This window comes from Leptinotarsa decemlineata, unplaced genomic scaffold (assembly GCF_025532065.1).
Source record: "Leptinotarsa decemlineata unplaced genomic scaffold, Ldec_3_MD MMD2_tig00001019_RagTag_RagTag, whole genome shotgun sequence".
NCBI lineage: Eukaryota > Metazoa > Arthropoda > Insecta > Coleoptera > Chrysomelidae > Leptinotarsa > Leptinotarsa decemlineata.
The window spans coordinates 898612-920908 of record NW_027412557.1 but is presented as its reverse complement, the minus strand read 5'-3'; the positions used below and the strand labels follow the sequence as shown (position 1 = coordinate 920908).

General features: G+C 32.8%; 1 protein-coding gene across 2 annotated transcripts; it reads right to left on the bottom strand.

The window, feature by feature from the left end:
• Nucleotides 1-17051: 17051 nt before the first annotated feature.
• Nucleotides 17052-18367, bottom strand: LOC141482272 (uncharacterized). Of its 2 annotated transcripts, none has more exons than XM_074175286.1 (3): nucleotides 18067-18367; nucleotides 17786-18007; nucleotides 17052-17700 (listed from the first exon to the last, which is right to left on the bottom strand). In XM_074175286.1, the coding sequence occupies exons 1-3, from the start codon at nucleotides 18235-18237 to the stop codon at nucleotides 17677-17679; spliced, it is 417 nt and encodes a 138-aa protein (XP_074031387.1). In that variant the 5' UTR covers nucleotides 18238-18367; the 3' UTR covers nucleotides 17052-17676. The 2 variants fall into 2 exon arrangements, with proteins under 2 accessions (XP_074031387.1, XP_074031386.1); XM_074175285.1 differs by having other exon boundaries at nucleotides 17052-17728; nucleotides 18067-18357.
• Between the last annotated feature and the right edge of the window lie 3930 nt (nucleotides 18368-22297).

The window sequence follows — 22297 nt, the reverse complement described above, 5'->3', positions numbered from 1 at the left end:
AATTTCAGGAAGATTTAGCTGCTCTGATTAAACAGCCATTTAATGTGGTTGTTACTCACAAATTAATCCCAAATATAACGCTAGTAGGTACTTTGAATAAATGTATTGTATGTAAAGTAACGACATTATTACGTTCTGTGAAATTAATTTATAAAATAACACAATTCATTCAGTATTCAAATCTTTCTAAAATTTTGTATAGAACTATAATATCTCATCCTGAACAACTTTTTCCAGTTACATTTCGACATATCATGAACTAAAAAGAGTTCTCGCTTCACGTCAGGAAATACTCGTTTTTCAAAAAATGAAATCATTCCTAAAACTCACTTATAAAATGGAAAATTTTTAATGTATTCAAAATGTTTCTAGTATCTATTCCGAATTGAATGGTCAATCTCTAGAAGGACGGAAAATCGTAGAAAAGGAATTTGTTTCTCAAACAATTTGCCTCCGTATATTCACGTGCACGATTGTCTCTGTCGAATGCAACTCTGTCCTAGTAACTTTGTCTTCATGTTGCCCCGACAGCACTGAATATATTAATCACTATTTTACCTGACGTTAGATAACCGTTAGAAAAAAATTGGTATAATCCTCGCTAGAAAACAATACACATATCGTAGTTGTATCAAGATCAAGAAATGAGATTCGGAAAATTCCCAGAAAAAGAAGAACGCACATTATCGCGAATAAATAACATAATTAAATTTAAATATTTTAATTGCACATAGTCCGCAGACCTGAGTTCTCTTACAAACAATGGCAAGAAGAAGGTATGTGAGCAATTCAACTGGAATGATGCACAACTCCGTGGCATCTTGACAAGAATATGTGGCGCCATATGTAATCAGAGAACTATGCCCGGTGTACTGTGTTATTGCATACAGTGTGTTTTATTTCATGGTATTTGGCAAGGGTAGATTTATTACAAATAATTATATCTCTGCTACATATTCAAAGCTCTGTCGATGTTATAAAGGTGACAACTGGGAAAACCTAAAAAAACAATAATTAAATCCGATTCGTGGTTAATGAAAAATTGATTAGCAGAAAATTACTTATCATCATTTCGGATAGAAAAAATAAAGGACCCTTCAGTTGCAATTCATCTGGTCTTCCTCGGTGTTCATTCACATAGTATAGGTTATAGACAATAGCAAATGTACCTGAAAATAAAGTTAAATATCTGGAAATTATCATTTATCCCCATTAAAATGATACTCATAGATAACTTTCAAATATTCATTTCAGAAAACTCAAAGAACACTCTTACACAACAGGAATACTCAAACCATTAGATTTTTAGAAGATTTTGGAAGTATAGAAATAGCAAGATGACCGTGAACAGTAACAAAGGTTAATATCCAAACATCTCATTGTTTGTGATGCACTGTTTGGAACCTTGATCACTCGGTAATCGAAACACGTGTTGAGGTGTTAAAATAACGGTTTGGTGTTGAGAAAAAACTTCAGTAATATTCATTAACTCATCGTTTACTTTCATATGAATCACTTTGGAAACAGTGCTTGTTTTGGCATTATGATACCCATGAGCTCTAAAGATAGTATTTTGTAAAGGTGAAACTAGAATCTCTGGCATAGAATGAACCCAAAACAAGCATTTGCTCCAAACACTAGAACTGCAATGATCTTCTCAACGGGCGTTTCATCAACCAAGTTGGCTTCTTCGGGAGATGAAGTCTTCAAAAGTTTTCTTCATCTCTTAAAAACACCAACTTGGTTGGTGAAATGCGCGTCTAAAAGAATATTGCAGTTTTGGCATTAGGAAAAAGTGCTTGTTTTCTACTAAGTATTTCAATTAAAGCAGCAAAAATGACACACGTTTTTCAAACTGTAAAGGGTAATAAATATTTATTTATATAAAACTGATAATATTTTGTACAAAAGTGAAACCTCTTCAGAAGAAAATCGGGGTAGGAATTGAAAACGTGAAATATTTTTTTATGAATTAGTTGAAACTTCCTCAAATATTTAGGATAATATCTAATCATTACTTTCCATGTAACTGTTGTCTAAGGTAAGATGAATAGATATCCCAGCAAAGTCACCAATTCGATTTCGTTTTGCTAACGCAATAATTAGTATTTTCCACAATTTCGTTTCAATTCTACATCATTGTTCTCAATAATTATTTATTCAATAACGTTTCTTGGTTGCATTTTTCTAAAGTAGTAGTGATAAGTGTATCACGATTGAATGAAAACGTTATGTCATTTCTTTCTTATTATTCCCCTTACACTAATATATCTGAATGTTTTTGAATATGAAATTTTCAAGTGTGATGATGGCAATACGTTTTTAAATGATCATTAGGAAAACCAACACAAATTGAGAGAAGAAAGCAACATTAGATGCTTTCTCATGAACTTCCATAGTAATGGTAGTCATAAGTGAAGCTTAAACGTGGAATAAGGCTGAACTGAAAAATTTCACTTTGGAAAACGATAAACAATGATTACCTGGTATCATTCTTTATGTATCAACCCCTATAATTATAAATGAATAATCATTTCGATCTTAAATTAATGACCCATTCTGTTGAATATCTTTCCAAATACACTTTTTTTTCCAAATTTAAATATGTGTGTTCTTCCACTAAACCCTGCTTTGACAAGTTTAGCGCCTCTGTGATAGTCTAATCAACAAGTTCAAAAACATGAAAAATAGAGATAAAGGTCCTGAAAATATGAGCGATAGCTCATTCGATTCGGAATCACCTCTAGGAAAATGTTTTTGAAGAATTTGGGTGCAGGTAAAAATTGCAATTGTTATTAAGAAAATAAAATTTAAAAAAAAATGGTATTAAGTTTTTCGTTAATAACTCAAGAAATATTAATATTTGAGCAATTTTGAAAAAAAATCGTTAAAGAGAAGAAAATTTCCGATAAAAAAGTCACGACTTCCGAAACTCTATCTCTATTATTTATAATTTTAATTTGACGTTGAAAATAGGGTTCCGCGCGGCTGTTACGGCATAAGCGCGCTGCCGCTAAAGAGAGTTTATCAAAAGAAATAATTTTTTTATAACATGAAATGTCATTTTAAAAATTTGAAAAAATCTAGTAACTTCTTAACACATGAATGAATTGAGTCCCGTAGAAAAAAAAGTTTTATCACCATTTTTCAAAAAGTTATTCAATTGTTAACTAACAAATGTTTTCTCAATCTCCGTTGGCATAAATAATGGAATAAAAGGTATAAATAATTGGACTATAAATTTTAAACTTCGTGAAGCCCTTTTGACATATATACTTAATATGACCCTGCGATGAGAGTTCATAAAAATTTATTAATTTGTTAATTATGATTTTTTATAACTATTGCAAAATGAAATATAAAAATTTTTTTCAATTGATATGTAGCTATGTCTGTTTTCACATTGAACAATGCCAGTTATTAACAAAGGATATGAATTTTTTACGTAATTTGTTTATCAAATTGTTTTAAACAGATACAGAAATTCAATATTTTTGAAAAGATTTTTTTGCTATTTTGTTGTCTAGAGATAATTATGATTTGAAAAAAATATTTTTTTTTCTTAAATTTAATTTTCAATTGTGTAAAATCGATTTTTAATATTTCGATTGTTTAAATAATTATTCAAGAATTTATTATGCTTTTGAAAATCATAATTTACACTTTTAAATAGTTTGGCAAAAAAAATATTTTTTTATTCATCATTTAATTGTTTATTAGTTTAATAATTTGTTATAAACAAATATTGACCAACGTTATATTTTTCTTCTGAAGCAAAAAAAAATTATAAAAACAGCTATATATAAAAAAATGCCATGAATTTTTTTTCATTTATTATAATATATAATATAGCTGTTTTGACGTTGGTCAATATTTGTTCATAACAAATTGTTAAACTAATAAACAATTAAATAAAAATAAAATAATTTTTTCTTGCCAAACTATTTGAAAGTGTAAATTATGATTTTGAAAAGCAAAATTATTTCTCAAATAATCATTCAAACAATCGAAATCTAAAAAAACCGGTTTTAAAATTTGATTTTTTTTTATCATAATTATCTCTAGACAAGAAAATAGCAAAGAAAATTTATTAAAAAATTTTGAATTTCTCTATTTGTTAATGTTAATGTTAATAACTGCCATTGTTTGATGTGAAAACAAACATCTGAATATCATTTGAAAAAAATTTCATTAACAATTTTTAGATATTTCATCCTGCAATAGTTATAAAAAATCATAATTAATGAATTAATAAATTTTTATGAACTTTTATCGCAGGATCGTATGAAGTATATATATATCAAAAGGGCTCCGCGAAGTTTAAAATTTATAGGCCAATTATTCATACCTTTTATCCCATTATTTATGCCAACGGAGATTTGTTAGTTAACAATTGAATAATTTTTTGAAAAATGGTGATAAAACTTTTTCCTACGGGACTCGATTCATTCAAGTGTTGAAAAGATACTAGAATTTTTTCAAATTTTTAAAATGACATTTCATGTTATAAAAAAATTATTTCATTTGATAAACTCTCTTTAGCGGCAGCGCGCTTATGCCGTAACAGCCGCGCGGAACCCTATTTTCAACGTCAAATTAAAATTATAAATAATAGAGATAGAGTTTCGGAAGTCGTGACTTTTTTATCGAAAATTTCCTCTTCTTTAACGAGCTTTTTTCCAAATTGCTCAAATATTAATATTTTTTGAGTTATTAACGAAAAACTAAATACCATTTTTTTATCTTATTTTTTTAATAACAATTGCAATTTTTTACCTACACCAAAATCCTTCAAAAACATTTTTCTAGAGGTGATTCCGAATCGAATGAGCTATTGCTCATATTTTTAGGACCGTTATCTCTATTTTTCATCTTTTTGAACTTGTTGATTAGACTATGAATGGAATACTGACATTTATAGGGTCTCTTAATGAAAAGAACCATAGGTCGGGAGTCTTTAACAAATTATTTCACATAGGAAAGGAATTCAAGCAGGTATTTCTTTCATCTCGATTTGAAGCAATAGCCCAATTTTCGCACTTTTAGAATTATCAAAACCACATTCGAACAATTTTCAAATGTTTTTTTTTTTAATTTGAAAATTCAAGATTAATCATACTCTTCATTATAAAGGAGGAGTTCCTCATTTAAAATCGGTCAATATATTTTTGAAATCGCATTTAATATATTTATTTGCCTTGTTGAGCCGTTTCACGACAAAATAAAACTAATCTGAAACAACATGATGAAAAGGATACTGAATCATCCTGTATTGAAGCTTTCCACGAATGATATAAATGGCTTGTAAATGTATGAATATGCACAAAAGTCTGCAGATGGGCACAGACCTTGGAAAGATGATAAAATCTACACGCATAAAATGAATATGAACCAAGTGTAAACTTCAATCTCTGCTCGGTGTACTGTCTGGATGAAACTGAAAGAACGGTTATTTTTATCAAGAGATATACCAGTCTGCGGATTTGCAGCATTCAGATCCACATATACAATGATCTCGAAAAAAAATCCTGACGTCTCCTTTTTTTTTATCGGAATAACACGAATATGCTGCTTTGTTGAAGTTACGAATGCAAACTTATTACATAGTGGTTTCTTTTCAGGAATGTAGAAAATGTTGAATACAAAAGTTTGACACAATTGTGTAAAATTGAATGAATTATTTGAAAAATTACCGAGTATGTAAAAAGCAGTTTTTTCCTCAGTTTGTTATTGTATTTTCAAAATAATGGTTATATTTTTCGTAAAACATCTGCAAAGAGATCAAGATAGTTCCAAACAATTAGTTTTGTACTGAAGTGATCATAAAAATGATTTATAAATAATCTATATTCAGGCCGTTTTTTTATAATGTGGTAACATTGCTATATTCTAAACCGTAACAGATATGAAGACGATTGAATGGAAAAAAAAATAACTAACCAATACAATGGTTGAAAAAAATTTACGGAGACTCTCGCCCTTCTCTAGTTATACGGGGAAAACCAAAAATGCTGTTTTTTGTTTTTTTTTTTCGAATGGAATTGCCATTTCGAAGTATATCAAAAAATAAAAAAAAATATTGTATTAGAAGTGTACTATGAAGATGTAATGATAAATGTTCCAAAAACGCCTTCAACTTTTTTTTTCAAATACGGAACTGTCTTTTTTATTACAGATATTGATAAAGCAATAAATTCACAATCCAAGGGAATATCTCATTTTATATTTTCATAGCGTTTAATTTAAAATAACTACCATCATCAGTGACAACAATTTTAAATTACGGTCATGTCGTTACTTCTTTTGTGAATTGTTTCGATTTCTTTAAAATATAATTCAGACAACTCAATAAATTCGACGAATTTGTATTGCCGTAATCCTTCTTTGAAGGCTTATTTCTCCTTAATCAATTATTATTCGTAATATTTTTATAATTCTCAATCTTGGAAGTAACGAAAATATCAGTTTTTGGTCAAAATTCGATTGCTGTATAATTTGTAATAATTTGATATGATCTAATAGCATCTCAATTCATTTACCATCTTAAACGTGTAGGCTTTGCTTGGTTTCTGTGGCAGGCAAAATGAATGCGTTCTTGATATCTGTTAAGAACTGTCAGACGTTGATGAACATATCAAAGATGTATTCAAATGATGAAAGGACTGATATGCTATTTAGTTATGCAAAATCAAAAAGATATCTTCTCTAGCAAGGAATATGTATGTTGAGCTATACCCGAATCGTCGTATTCCGAACATCCAAATGTTTAGACGATTAGAAAACAATTTGAGGTACTATGGTGCATTTGACAGAAAGAAAACGAGGAAATGTGTGAGGAATCAAATAAATCTTATGGGTAAGCAAATATTACCACATGAAAATTTACACAGTGAAAACATCTTTTTTTTTATTTAGGATTGGCACAAAAATTATGCTAATCAAGATTGTTCTTTACGAGAAATCACCTATCAAATGGGGATTTCTATAAAATCCGCCTGAACTATTTTGAAAAAGAACAAATTGAAATGCTACAGGATACGCAAAGTTCATCACCTCAATGAAATGGATTGCGGAAGGAGAGTACGATTTGCGAAGTAGTTAAGACGTAGAAATAGGAAAGTTGGAAATATTTGTGAAAAATTATATGGACGGACGAATCAAAATTCACCTACAATGGTTGATTTAACAGAGATATCCATTATAGGAATAATACAAATGAACATTTACATAAGGAAACCAATTTTCAAGAGAGGTTCGAAATAAATGTATAATTGGAAATTGTGGGAACAAACATCCTTGGCCCTTAGTGAAATAGTGAAATGTATCTTCATTTTCTATTCAATGAATTCGATGGCTACTTAGATGAATTGCCACTGAATATCCGCCATGAAATACAATATTTTCAACAGGACGACGCTCGTCCCCATATAATGCATCAATAGTAAGGGAACATTCAAATGCAATATTCCCAAGAAAATGGATTGGAAACAATGGACCAATTAACTGGCCAGTTCGATCCCCAGATCTTACTCCTTTAGATTTTTTGGAAATATATAATGGATAAAGTTTTTTCAACACCAAGTACAGATATCAACCATCTCAAACTAAAAATAAAAGATGCATGTATTAGTATTACACCTATTATGCTAGAAAATTGCCACAGAAATTATCTGGGGCGACAACTTATATGCATTCAACAAAGAGGTCGTCAATTCGAGCATTTATTGTAGATTGCCATGTAGCTTCGATTTTCCGCATTGGCTTCATTTTTCCCGAAAATTCATGATAAAATAAATTGTTTTTCTGTTTGATTGTTGTCACTGCCCTAAAGAGGCATAAGCCTTCAGCAGGGCCCCACACAAAACACACTTCAACAAAATGTATTGTAATTATTCATAAACGTTTTTGACTTGACTTGGATATCGGAACAGATAGTTGAATGGGTAAGGGAAAAATTTCCAGCCTGAAGAAAATGAAGATGACAAACGTAATATCGGAACACTCAAGTGAAAGATACAGTGCGGTACGCGAAGTGATGTAGTAAGGCGGTAGACATTCAAATAATAGTTGAAGTTTTGTTGAAGTGCTTGTTGTATTTAAAGTGAAATAAAGTTAAGTTTGATTATTCAGTGTAGTCAATTATTGGTCAACCCACGGGGACAAACGTAACACTATTGAAAACATCCAAAACAAAAATTCGAGATCCATACTTAACTTCACGGATAATGATAAATAAAAAATGGAGCTCTAAAAAACGAATTGAAACCATATATATTCGATACACAATACAAATCAGGCTACACAATATTTTCTAGACAAATTATTATCACTTATACAGCAAAATACAAAAACGTATGAGAAAAAACAATATGAAAAACGTACTCCATGAATCATGGTGGCCTGATGAAATCAATCAAAGAAAGAGACGAACTCTATAAAAAGTATAAACAGAACCCGGGTGATATTGTAGTGAGTCACTCTCTTCTCATTCTCAGTTGTTGAAAACTTTGCAGAACATAGGAATAAGAGGTACTGATGCATATGACTTATTCACCAGCTACCTGAAAGACCGTAAACAATATGTGAAAATAAACACGGAAAAAACCTTTGAAGAAATTGTTGAATACGGAGTTCCACAGGAAACGGTCTTGGGTCCAATTTTATTCTCCATATATATTAACAATTTGTTCACTTTGGACTTTGTGGAAAAATAATAAATGTAGCTGATGACACAGCTATCATATACTATAGGAAAAACTGAATCGATCCCAAACAAATAGTTGAAAATTACTTCAAGAAAATAGTAATGTGGTTTGATCACAAATTGCTGACTATGAACTACAAGAAAACTTTCGCTAATAGCAGGAGTGATTTGCCAAATTTTGATAATATTGTCATCGAAGATAACACAAGGGAAATAAGTCAGAAAATGCGTGTTGAGAAAACAAAATACCTAGGTATAATTATAGACCAATGTCTTAGGTGGGACGTTCATGAACAGTCGTTGTTCTGACTTCATAGAGAACAGGTGTGAGTTTAGTAAATTGTTTATAGTTCAGTAGCATACGATGACTATCAAAAGGGAAAATACACTAATCTTGGATTTCAAGAATGTTAGAAAAAAACCTCCAAATATGTATAAATATCCATAGATGGATTAAACAAGAATTCGATTTCTCAAGAGATCAAGTAGAATGTATTCAATATGATCACATACGTTCGAAGGTGTACATAAAAGTTATATCAAAGTTATTAATAGAGAAAACCCTTCAGAGGTTTGAAAATATGAAATTGTTTTATGAAGATGAGGAAGAGAAACAAGAAATCTATATTAGTGCTGAAGAAGATGATATATGGGTAAGAATTTTTGATTTTCCTCCGGAACCTAAAAATTCCAAGTTAATAGAGTATTTTGGTAAATACGGAATAGTTAAAACAATAAGAAATGAAATGTAGTCAGGCCAAGATCTTTATCCGGTAGAAAGTGGTGTTAGGTCTATGTTGATTTCAATGAAGAAGAAGATACCTTCCTATGTCACTATCGAGGGAACAACATCTCTGGTTACATATAAAAATCAAGAAAAAACATGTATGATATGTGATAAACCTGGTCACGAAAGAAGAACATGCCCTTCAAAACCAAGCAACAGAGTTATGGCAATCAGAAGACCTAATGCACCGGTAATGCCAGCTTTACATAACTTATAAGAAACATCATACGTTGACGTAACACGGGATAAACCAAACAGAAAAACCACAGACCAAATCTTTGTCCATAACTTGGAAGATCTGATTGATCAAGCTGGGATTTTTAACAATCAAATACTGAATGTCCAAGAACAATATTTTAAACCACCTCATTCCTTGCCAGAAGTTATCGTTCACAACCCTGCACAAAAACCACAAGAGGGAGAGACTATCCATACAACTTCAGTGTCTCAAGAAGAAGATATTATACCAGCCACTCCAAGAAATGATAATCAGGAAAAGAAAACGGAAAAGAAGAGAAAGAAAAAGACTGAAACAAACGGAAGTTCGGAAGAAGAAGAAAGAAAAGTCCCTAAGTTACATATAAATCTGAGAAGCAACACCTCACAAAACATTAACGAATATGAAATAGATGAGGAAGAGAAATCTCCAGGGAGCGACGCTGATATGTTTTAGAACTTTTTATTGAACCTTTCTTACTACTATTTGTTTTTATTTTAGTCCATAAAAATAGCTACAAATTTACTTACTCTTCTTTCGGCTAACTGTAATGGTCTTAAAAATCCAGTCAAACAAGGATTACTTTCTGAATTTATCAGAAAGCATGATATTGATATTATTTTTCTACAAGAATTGACTAAAGATTTTTTGAAACTCTCTCCTGGATATACCATGATATGCAACATAGGTGAAGCAAAACGCGGTACGGGAATTATACACAGATGTGGCTATGACATAAAGGATATACTTTGTTCTCAAGACGGTAGAATAGTATCGGTAACTATCGAAAATATTCGCTACGTTAATATTTATGCACCTTCAGGTAGTCAAAACTATCGCTCGAGAAATAAGTTTTTCCAACATGATTTGTTTCTACACTTCAACTTCAATTTGCCTGTCATTTTAGTAGGAGATTTCAATTTTGTAATACAGCAAAGTGACTCTAAAAATAATACGTCAATTTGCAAAATGCTCTTACGACTCGTTCAGAGCTCAAACTTAGTTGATACATGGAATATTCTATATAAAAATAAAAAAGAATTCACATATATTAGAGACAATTGTGATACGCATATATATCCAAAGAATACAAAGCTGAAATTAAACCAGTAGCATTTTCAGATCATTCGGTGTATCTATTTTACCTTAAAATAAATAACAGACCTAAAATTATAACTCATGGATGGGGTTTCTGGAAATTAAAAAAATTTTGTCTCAATGAAGAAACTATAGGCGATTTTAAACAAGAAATAATAAGATTAAAACAAAATTTCTGCTATAATAAAAATTTTATCAGATGGTGGTTTCATGTATTCAAAAAGAAAGTAAAATATTTTTTCAAAAATATTGAAATAACTGATGCAAGAGAACATAAAAGTACTGTTGAATTTTATAACAGGGCATTAATTGAATTGAATGAAAAACTTCTCTAAGGCGAACAGGTTGGGAATGAAATACGTGAAATAAAAAATATCATGATAGAATAGAAACAAAAAGCTTTGGACAAAAAATTCATGAACAAAAATAAAGACCAATTCATTGATCATTACTCCTTATATGACCTGATGAAGGAAAGGAAAAATAGCGCCTCAGTAATCTCAAAAATTAAAACTGAAAACCAAGGAATTTTAAAGACTTTTAAAGATATTTTACTTTATGCATCTGAACACTACAGACAAAAATTTCAATCTTCCGAGGTCGGGGAACAGGCTGTACGATCTATGCTATCTCATATTGTCAAGAAATTGTCGATTCTAGATAATACGCAATTAAACAAGGAAATCGATAAAGATGAAGTGTGGAAAATCTTGAATTCAGTGTCAAAAAAGAAAACACCGGGTATCGATGGAATACCCTATGAATTTTACATTTTTTTTCAATGAGATAGGAGATGAATTAACAAAATTTCTTTATTTCTGACCGGGATATTATAAGCTTATATCGTCATAGTTACGCTATCAATAAAGAGGGTCATAACTCCCTTGGGACATTATAGATTTTATAATTCCCTCTACCTTTCACAAGTGTGTGTGTGTGTGTGTGTATGGGAGAATTGGCATTGGAATTATCCTTTTGCCACAGAGTGTTGGATATATGTAGTCAGTCATATAATTATTTTACTTTTTACCACAAACCTAATCAATGCATCACAGATCAACTTGTTTTCCCTTGCTAGAAGGCTTGTAATGTTTACCGGGAGTTGGATATTGAGGGATGTAAGTGTGGACAGTAGGTTTTGTGTTTCTTGAACATGGTTTTTACATGCAAAAAATAAATGGTTCAAATCCGCTACAGAGTTATCATCACATGTACATAACCTAGTGTTGTGTGCGCCTATTCTAAATAAATGTGCTGGAAAACTTCCGTGATTGAGTTTGAGCCGTGTTATTGTGACGGCATAAAACCTTGGTACTGTATATAATTCAATATGTGGAATTGACATGGGAAGAATGGGATGAATCAGAGTATAAGGATTATTAGATTTGATAGTATAGTTATGCCAATTATCTCGCCATTTGTCCTTATGAATTTTTTTTAACTTAGCTATTAGGTCTAGAGAGGTATATATATTTTCTTTTTCACTTAATTGCGTAGCTTCTTTAGCTGCGCGATCGACCAACTCATTGCCCAGTATTCCCGCATGACCTTTCACCCAAACGAATCTAACTCTACCTGAAGAAGAAATGATAGTATGTATGTGTCTTCTGATGTTGCAAAGCAATACATTGTCATATTTTTTCATGATTGGATGACTGATAGAATCTAGTGCCGATTTGGAATCTGACAAGATAATTGATTCGCTCACCCTATTGCTCGTTACCCATAGTAATGCCCTCTCTATCGCGTAAATCTCAGCTGTATAAATAGATGCATCATTAGATATTCGGACTTTGTGAGCCATTTTGGTGGATGAAACGTAAAACGCACATCCAGTACCTAGCTCAGTCTTGGAGCCATCAGTATATATAATTTCTACATTAGGCTTATAGCCACTCAGCAAGGTTTTGATGAGGTTATTATTTACACTAGGAGTTTCCGAATATTGGGGAATTAAGACAATGGGCTTGAGCACTATTTCTTGTAAGTTAAGATGATAAATAGGAAACTTATCGGTTGTTGGCAAGGCTCCGATTGACTTCATCTCTATAAAGGCCTCTGCAAGAGGTGGACTATTTTTTATTCTCCAGTAGTAATTTGTTAAATTCTCTACAGATAGACTACAGATCTTGTCTGTGAACCCATCTGATGAGAACCTCATTTTTTTCACTAACATCTTGCATGCCAAGAATTGTCTTCTTATATATAGAGGTGGCTCTTGTGCCTCCGCCAGAATTGCAGGACATGGAGAAGATCTAATTGCTCCTATACTTATTCTAATTGCTCTATATTGAATTCTATCTATTGAGGTTAAATTCGTGGAAGATGATGAACCATACAACACACATCCATAGTCGACGATAGAGCGTATATAGGCTCTATAAAACATCAATGCTATTTTTGGATCTGAACCTTGCTTAGTGTTTGCTACACATCTTAACATATTCATGCCTTTTTCACATTTTTTTTGCACATGCTTAATATGAGACGTCCAGGTAAGTTTTCTGTCCAAAACCATACCTAGATACTTATGCTCGTGCTTAACTGGTATATTGATACCACATAATCTTATCGTATTTGGAGTAGAGAGGCGAAGTCTTGAGAAAAATGTGATGCATGATTTTTCGGCGGAAAGTGTAAAACCATGTTGTGTGAGCCACTTCTTTAAGCAGTACATTATGCATTCTAGGTCCGATACACATTCACCGTACGACTTACGAACCGTGTATATACAGAAATCATCTGCATACTGTATGACTTTGATTGAGTTATCAAACATGTTGTGCAATTCAGCTGTATACACATTGAATAAAATGGGGCTCATCACTGATCCCTGTGGTAATCCTTGAGAAACAAATCTAGGTCCATGCAAGTTGTTATGAGAATCTCTCACAAAAACTTGTCTCTCACGATATAGTTCGGTAATCCTGCAGGCAGCCTTTATATCGATACCAAAGTGATTCAATTTCTCCTCGAGAATATTCAAGTCCACAGAATCATATGCCCCTTTCAGGTCCAAGAAAAAGCAGGCTAATATCGTATTATCAGAAAAATTGTTTTGGATATCAGTAACTATATGTGCTAAGGCATCAATTGTGCCCAAACCTCTTCGAAAACCGAACTGAGTAACTGGAAATAGATTTTTTTTTCCACATGTAATTCCAATCTTAATTTTAACATCCTCTCAAAAATCTTTGTTAGGCATGACATGAGGGCAATAGGTCTATATGAGGAGGGTAGAGTTTTATCATTTCCTGGTTTTGCAATAAAAGTTATAATAATTTTTTTTAAATTATTTGAAAATTCACCTTTCAACCACCAGTCATTAAAAATTTCTAATAAATATTGCTTCGCATTCAGAGGGAGTAAACCAATCATCCTGTAAGTGACACTGTCGATGCCTGGCGATGAACTATTAGTTAATTTAATGACATTCTCCATTTCTTCTATTGTAAAGTTTTCATAAAATTCCTCATGTGCGGAATTGCTATTTTGCTTATTTATTCTGATAGGAGTGTTTATAGCAAAACTTGGGGCAAGATTATCCAAAAGTTTATCGATCAATTCCGGATGCAATGTTGTCCTACCTATCTGATCATTTTTGTTCGATATTTTTTTCATGAATTGCCATATTTTAGTGGGGCTAGTGTTTTTATTCAACCTATTAATGAATGTGACCCAACAATCTAATGACTTTTTTTTAAATAACAACTTAGTCTTAGCCTCAATATTTTTATACTCCAGATAATTATCATAATTTGACAGAGTTCTGTAATTTGATAATTTTTCTTTTCGTTGTTTAGTGATTTGAGTACATTCTTCATCCCACCATAATGGTCGAGAGAAGGAGGGTTGGAAGGGCAATTTCTCGGTCATTGACTGAGATGCTGCTTCCGTAATAGTTTCCAGAAAACAAGAACATTTATCTTTTGTTCCTGCATTGATTTTTGTTGTTTCAAAATCAAAGTTTGCTAATAATGACTGAAACCTCTCCCAGTTGGCGGATTTTTCGTTCCATTTTGTTGTAGGGTTGATTTTGCCAGGCAGAATATCAACTTCAAAATTGATCAAGATTGGGTAGTGATCAGATCCCCAAGTATCAGATAGTACTTGCCAGTCACATTTACTGATTAGGTTAACAGATGCAATGCTTAAGTCAACGGCAGAAGGACATTGATTCGGCCTAGTTACTCTTGTAGGTGTTCCATCATTGAGCACGACCAAGTTATAGTTATCGATTGCTTCGACCAATTCCCTACCACTAACCGTATCATTATTTGAACCCCATAGTGTTGCATGACAGTTGAAATCCCCACAAAATAAAACTGGACTTTGAAATTGAGAAAAAATATTTTCCCAGTCTTTTCTTTTGACACGTGCATTTGGTGGTTTATAAATTGACAAAACAGAGAGGTTGATCTGCTCTATATATACCGCACAGATTTCAATGTATTTATGATAGTTTTTTTTCAATGTAATATTCCGAAATATATTTTCCTTGGAAATCAGGATAGCTACGCCACCTGTTCCATCTGGACGGTCTATGTGAACTGTATTGTATCCCTTCATTATTAAGTTTTGAGTCGGCTTTTTCCATGTTTCTGACAAAATGATTATGTCAGTTGGTGATGTATTTAAATAATTCTGCAAGTTTGCCCTATTTTCATTAAAAGATCGACAATTCCATTGTAATATTTGAATTTTTCTGTTAATACGTAGATTCATTATCACTTAAGGTTATTATATCTGTACTATTTTCTGTATTGAATATTTCAGTTATATTATCTCTGACAAATTGCTTTGTGCGTTCTTCAATATTATTAACTTCAACTGTACTTTTTTTAAATATCCCATTAATGAAGTAAGTTATTTTTGTTACAAGTTTTTCTTTATATTGCATGAATTCATCTCTGTATGGGTTTGGTATTATTGGTTTTGATTGAGATAGTTGGGGGTTTTTATTGAGGGGTGGCGTAGGTGATAAAGGAGGAGTGTTTTGTTTCCGTTTTTTTGGATTATTTATTGTAGTGAAAGATGGTCTACGTACCGGTTTGTGAACGAAGTTGACTTGTGATGACTCTAATTGAGTGGGGAGCAAATTGGGAAAATTTTGTAGATTATTTAAAATCGAAAATCTATTATTAGTAACAACCTTACTGTATGAAGGGTTATCGAATAATAACTCAGCTTCTTTGAATGAAGAAGACTCTTGGGCCATTATTTTTTTAATTTCTTTTTGCCGAGAAAAATGAGGACACTTTTTAGATATGGAAGTGTGATCATTACTTTTACAATATATACAGTATGATTCTTCCTGGCATTGTTCATCTTCTGGGTGAGTTTTAGAGCAATTACGGCAGCGTTGTTGTTTGGATTTACATTGTCTGTTCGTATGTCCGTATCTCAGACATTTGAAACATTGAACTACTGGATGAATGTATGGTTCAACCACAAAATTTACTAGATTGATTTGTACATTCGGAGGTAGTTCACTTCCCAAGAAGGATACTATTATCATTTGTCGATCAACATAAACCTCTTTGCCATCCTTATCTACGATTTTTCGTTTCATTCTATGGACTTCCATAACTTGTTTGGAAGAAATAATTGCTTCCTTGAGGTACTTTTCAGAGAAAAAGGTGTCCACCATTCTAATGATCCCCTTTTTCTGGGTGTAGAATTTGGGTATGTATGCAATCAGATCGTTTTTTGTGATAGTTTCATGATTTATAAGACCATTGGCTGCCTCAATGGATGAGAAAATAACTTTAACCCTATTAACTCCTACTGATTTGATATCGAGTACGTTATTCTTAAATTGGTTATGAACCATCAAAAAATGACCTACTTTTATGGGAAACAATCTTCCGATATTTTTATTCTTATGCTCAACAAATACGTAATACGGACCTTTATCTCCTGTTCTATATCTGTTGTCTAGGTCGATCATATTTGGACTTCTTTTTTCTGTATCTCCTGTTAGTGTTTTTTGCACTTCATCAGACGGCCCAGTGCCGCCCGTTGCTTCTTCCATTCTAACTTACCTTGATACTAATCTATGTTTTTATGATATTATAAAACACAATTTATTATATATGGCACTCTCACGAATGTTTATATTTGAAGCACAATTCTGATTCAATGTCACTCTCGGATTTCACAAATCGCAAATTTTTTATCTAGCCCGAACACCTGTAGACAGTTTGACTGCCGATGCTGAACTGATACTACCTTTCACAAGTAAAAATAAATAGAAATGAAAACTGAACCATATTTTATTTATTCACGTCATTACAAATAATAAATGTACAATTTTGAAATGTTCCCTGAAAATTACTTCCGCCACTGGAAACAATTTCTTCTTTTGTATGTCTGGAGCTTCTGTTCACTACAGTCGAGGTACCTGCCTCTTCTGATGACAAAGTAGACAACATACGCGCCGTTTTATTTCTCAATTCGATGCTATCCTCCAAATACCCCTCCGCCACCGTGGAACTTTTCCAACCTCCATGTCTTTTGAGGTTAGTCATAGTTGCTCCTGCATTGGCTAGAGCAGTATCAGAAGTGCGACGAAGGCAATGTCCCGTATAGGAAGATGAGTTTGGCAATCCTAAATACATTGCGATTTTGCTGGGGATTTTCCCAAACATGTTTTTTCCAATTGGCTGAGATGTACATTTATTTTGTCGGAAGCTCAAAAAAATCGTTCAATACCTTTAGGACGCAAAGACATATAAAGTCTTAATAAAGGCAAAGCGGAGAACTCTTTTTCATCCACAACTGTAAATTTCTTCGATACACCAGTTTTACTTTCCGGTACGTTCACTACCATAACGGAATCCCGGTCCTCTATATCCGATATCTTCATATTCAAAAGTTCCTGACTTCTGCATCCTCCAAAATAACCCATAATCAAAACAACCTATAACAAAAAAAAGGAAATAGATACACACAAAAAGGAAAATAAGAAAAAAATTACCTTATGCAATAAATGAATATCATTAGGAGCGTCCTTTAGGAATCTGATAACATCTTTAGGAGATAAAACAGCAGACTTTTTCGGCTTATAACTCTTACTCTTCCGTTTCAAAAAAGCCTGTAGTTCATTGAACTTGGTGATATCTCGTTTCTCATGTATAGTCACCATCGATTTTAGCATTGACCATTTAGTCCATAAAGAATTCGGACTATACGTTTCTGACTGAAACGAATAAACACAATTACTACCAAATCTACCGAAAAACATAGAAAATTCCTTACCAGTTCTTGAAAATATGCCAGAAATACAGTTTCAGTGACATCTTTTGGCATAACATTTTTCCGTGTCAGCCAGTCCAGATATATCTTGTATTCTTTTTGGTATACGGCTTCACTTTTCGATGGAATTAATGATTCTCTTGCTTGTTCAGCTTTTTTCAAAATATCCTTCATTATATTTGGGGTAGAAAACACGTTTTCACCGCAAACACAGCTTGATAACAAAGTTCTGTTTATAAACAAGTAACATAGCAACAACCTAGCAACAAGAAAACTCTACTATAATAATCAACGGTACCTGATTCAACGGTACCGGGAAGGTAATGAATTGGTACATTTTTCCGTTTCAAAAATGAACAAAATTTTATTGAAATCGGTCAGAAATAAAATTATCTATGTACCACGGAAATTAATGAGCCTTAATAACCTCAGGCAATTGCTGTCCCTCGGGCCAGAGGCCCTCGGGACGCAAACTTTGCCATCGGTAATTAAGGCCATCCTAATTCCCTTGATACATAAATAACTATAACTTGATCTTCACTAGTGCAGTTTTGCCCCCTAGAGAATTTTCTGAGGCTGTTATTACTCTCATTCCAAAGATGAAAAATTCATTGATAATCAGTGATTGGAGGCCTATAGCTTTATTGAATACGGACTACAAGTTACTGACGAAAATTCTAGCGGAAAGAATAAAAAATGTGTTGCCAAAAATTTTAGGAGACGAGCAGAACTTCTTTTGATCAGGGATACTATTTTAGATTAGGAAACTGAACAAAAAACTGAAGGAGGTATTATAAGTATTGATTTTTCCCAAGACGGGGTTAATCATTCATATCTTTGGCAAACTATGCATATTATGGGATTCAATAATAAAATAATACAGGCATTGAAAAACATTTATAGCACTGCAAATTCTTCTATGATGATAAATGGCTTTCTGTCTAAAAGATTCGATATAAAGAGCTCAATAAGGCAGGGCTGTCCCCTGTCGATGATTTTATTCAGTATTTCAATGGAACCTTTTTTGAGACTATGTAATATTTCCCTGCAGGGCATAAAAACTCCAAACGGGATAAAGATAGCTTCGGCTTATGCAGACGATGTCACAATTTTTTTCACGAATCCAAAGGATATCCACGTTCTGAACAACTTGATTGAAATATATTGTGAGGCATCTAATGCAAATGATAACTATGAAAAATCTGTAATCTTACCTCTAGGAAACTTCAAACATAACTTTTCACAAAATTTTTCTGTTAAAGAAGATGTTAAAATTTTAGGAATGAGAGTATGTGCAGACTTCAATGAGATGATACCGAAAAATTGGGACTCAATTATTCACAATATGCACGTACTCCTGTTAACCAATTACACACGGAATTTAGACTTGATAAAAAAAAATCAATTTGTAAATATGTTTGTGCTCTCTAAAGCGTGGTATTTGGCACAAGTTTCACCAGTTTCTCAGTATCACATACAGGAAATAAAACTTCTAATGGGTAATTACATATGGAGTGGTCATCTATACAGAGTTAGCAGGGACCAACTTCTTCTACCTTATAAACGGGGAGGGCTAAATCTTATTGATTTTGAATTGAAAGCAAAAGCTCTATTCGTCAAAATCCTTCAAAATTCTTTGGCCACCTGTGAAAGAAAAATAAATTACAAAACATCTCTGAACTATATGCTAAATAATAACGTGAATAACCCGGTACACAACTCTCTCAAAAAATACAAAGAAATCATTCGTGAGGCGATCGTAGAATTAGATCAAGATATGCTGCTGAAAACAAAACTAATATACCCCAAAGTTTTATGAAAAAAAAATACATTAAACCGCCCATAGAGTTGAAGTTTCCGAACATTAAATGGAATAAGGTGTGGAAAGTAATCGGAAATTGTAGAATTCCGTCAAAGTGGAGATCTGCTGTTTACAAAGCGATAAATGGAATATACCCGGTAGGTTCTAAAACTTTACGTCATGGCCTTAGCAACTCCAATTTGTGTTCGAAATGTGACGATATTGACAACATATCGCACCGTATTAAAAACTATCTAATCTCGAAGGTCCCATGGAAATGGTGCTAAGCATATAAAAAAAAAGTTTCGCCTGTGTAACGATAGTGGCGATCCAAGAGAGATATTTCAAACTTCCTTCTAAAGGGAAAAAGATACAAATGTGTGGCTTTGGATATACAGTGCTTTGCTGTATAACAATTTAGAAAGTTACAAAGATTTGACTGGTTTTATAGATACACTTCGAAGAAGTAGGTGGAATATGATTCAGACTGGTAATATTGTTGATTTTTCTCATAAAATTTATTTCTTTTAATAAATTCTCACACTGTGATAATAGTTAAGTTCTACTACTACTATTGTACTACTTTTATGAATTGAATAAAGTGTTTAAAAAAAATGTCAACTCTGTTACTCGCAAACTGAGAAGCCTGCTATTCAAATTTAAATACAGTGTGTAACAACGAAAACTTAACAGAGCCGTTTTTGAATATAAAAAGTGTGATTTTTAAAAAAAGTTCGGACACGTCGATTTTCAATTAAAGGGGGACACCTTTCAGACTAATCAGATTTTTTGTAGTACGCATCCCTCGGAGGGGTGCGTCCGATGACCCTTATTTAGATAGGTAAAGTAGGTCGAGTGGCACCTTGTTTTGAAGGTCTTTCGAATACCTTTACACCTCTGTTAAAAGAACATTTTTGTAACGATTAGTTTTCGAGATGATTTGAAGTTAAAATTGCCATGTTAATAATACATTAGACATACCACTCGGTAACTTGTATGCCTAAATAAAAAAAATTTCAAGCAGTTCTTCTTATCCGTTTTTTGTTGAATAAAATCCCTTTTTCAAAATCAACACCCACTCCTCTTCTTCCAGTTTTAATTAGTACATCGTTTGATTGTATTGTTTAAACGGGTCGTGTATTGTTATTTGTTTCAGTTATTGCTTTTTATTTTTTGGCAACGACCAAAATGCTAATAGAATATCAATTTTATTTAACGGGCTAAACCCTGGTAAACACCTGAGCAGAAATCACGTTCTGGATTTGGTCACAAAATTCAGGGAGACTGGTTCGGTTTTAGATAAGAAAAGAAATGTTCAGAGAAGGGTAGTGAATGACGATAATGCGATTGGAGTGATTGGTCAAGTCATCGCCAATCCCAGGTTGAGTACCAGAGGTTTATCAGCAAAGGCCGGAATAAGCCATATGAGCGCATGGAGAATCCTTAAAAACCACAAATTCCATCCTTACAAAATTAAACTTGTTCATGAACCCAATGAGGATGATTTTGACCGAAGACAGGAGTTTTGTGAGGGCATGTGTGAGAGATTAATGGAGAATCCCGAGCTGCTTTATAACATCTGTTTTTCGGACGAAAGCTCATTTTATTTAAATGGTTGCGTGAACCGTCACAATTGCCGTTATTGGTCGGATGGAAACCCAAGACAATACGCAGAAGTACATACCCAACAGTCCCAAAAGTTGAATGTCTGGGCCGGAATATTAGGCCCATATCATAGGTCTATTTTTCATTGATGGAAATTTAACCGGTGATTCTCATTTACAACTTCTTGAAGAGGCAATACAACCTCGTATAGTTGAAATAATTGAACAGGATCCAAGATGTCAATATGAATTTATCCATTTTCAACAAGACGGTGCACCACCCCATTATGCCCAGCAGGTTCGAAATTTTTTGAATAATCATTTTGAAGGACAATAGATTGGCAGAAGAGGTCCAATTGAATGGCCAGCACGATCACCAGATTTAACACCACTGGACTACTTTTTGTGGAGATATTTAAAGTCTAAAGTTTATGCTACACAGCCAGCCAATTTGGATGAATTACGTCGTTGAATTATTGATGAATGCCGAGCTGTAACTCCTGAGATGTTGAATAATGTAAGAGCAAAATTCAAACAAAATCTTTATTGTTGCATTAAGCAAAATGGCACATTTTGAACATTTACTCTGAATTTCCTATGTGAGTTACCCTTATTGGGTGTTATTTTTTTTGTGTGTGCTTTAAAAACAATTATTGGGATTTATTAACCCTAAAACAGTTTTTTGAACTTTTCTGTGTCATCAGCATTCAAGGAAATCAGCAGGTTGTATTCGTTGTGTAGGTAAGTTTTTAGTATGATTCACTTATTTATCAGAAGCATGAAATATCCACGTCATAAGGAGGTGCCACCCAATTTACCTAAAATGTAA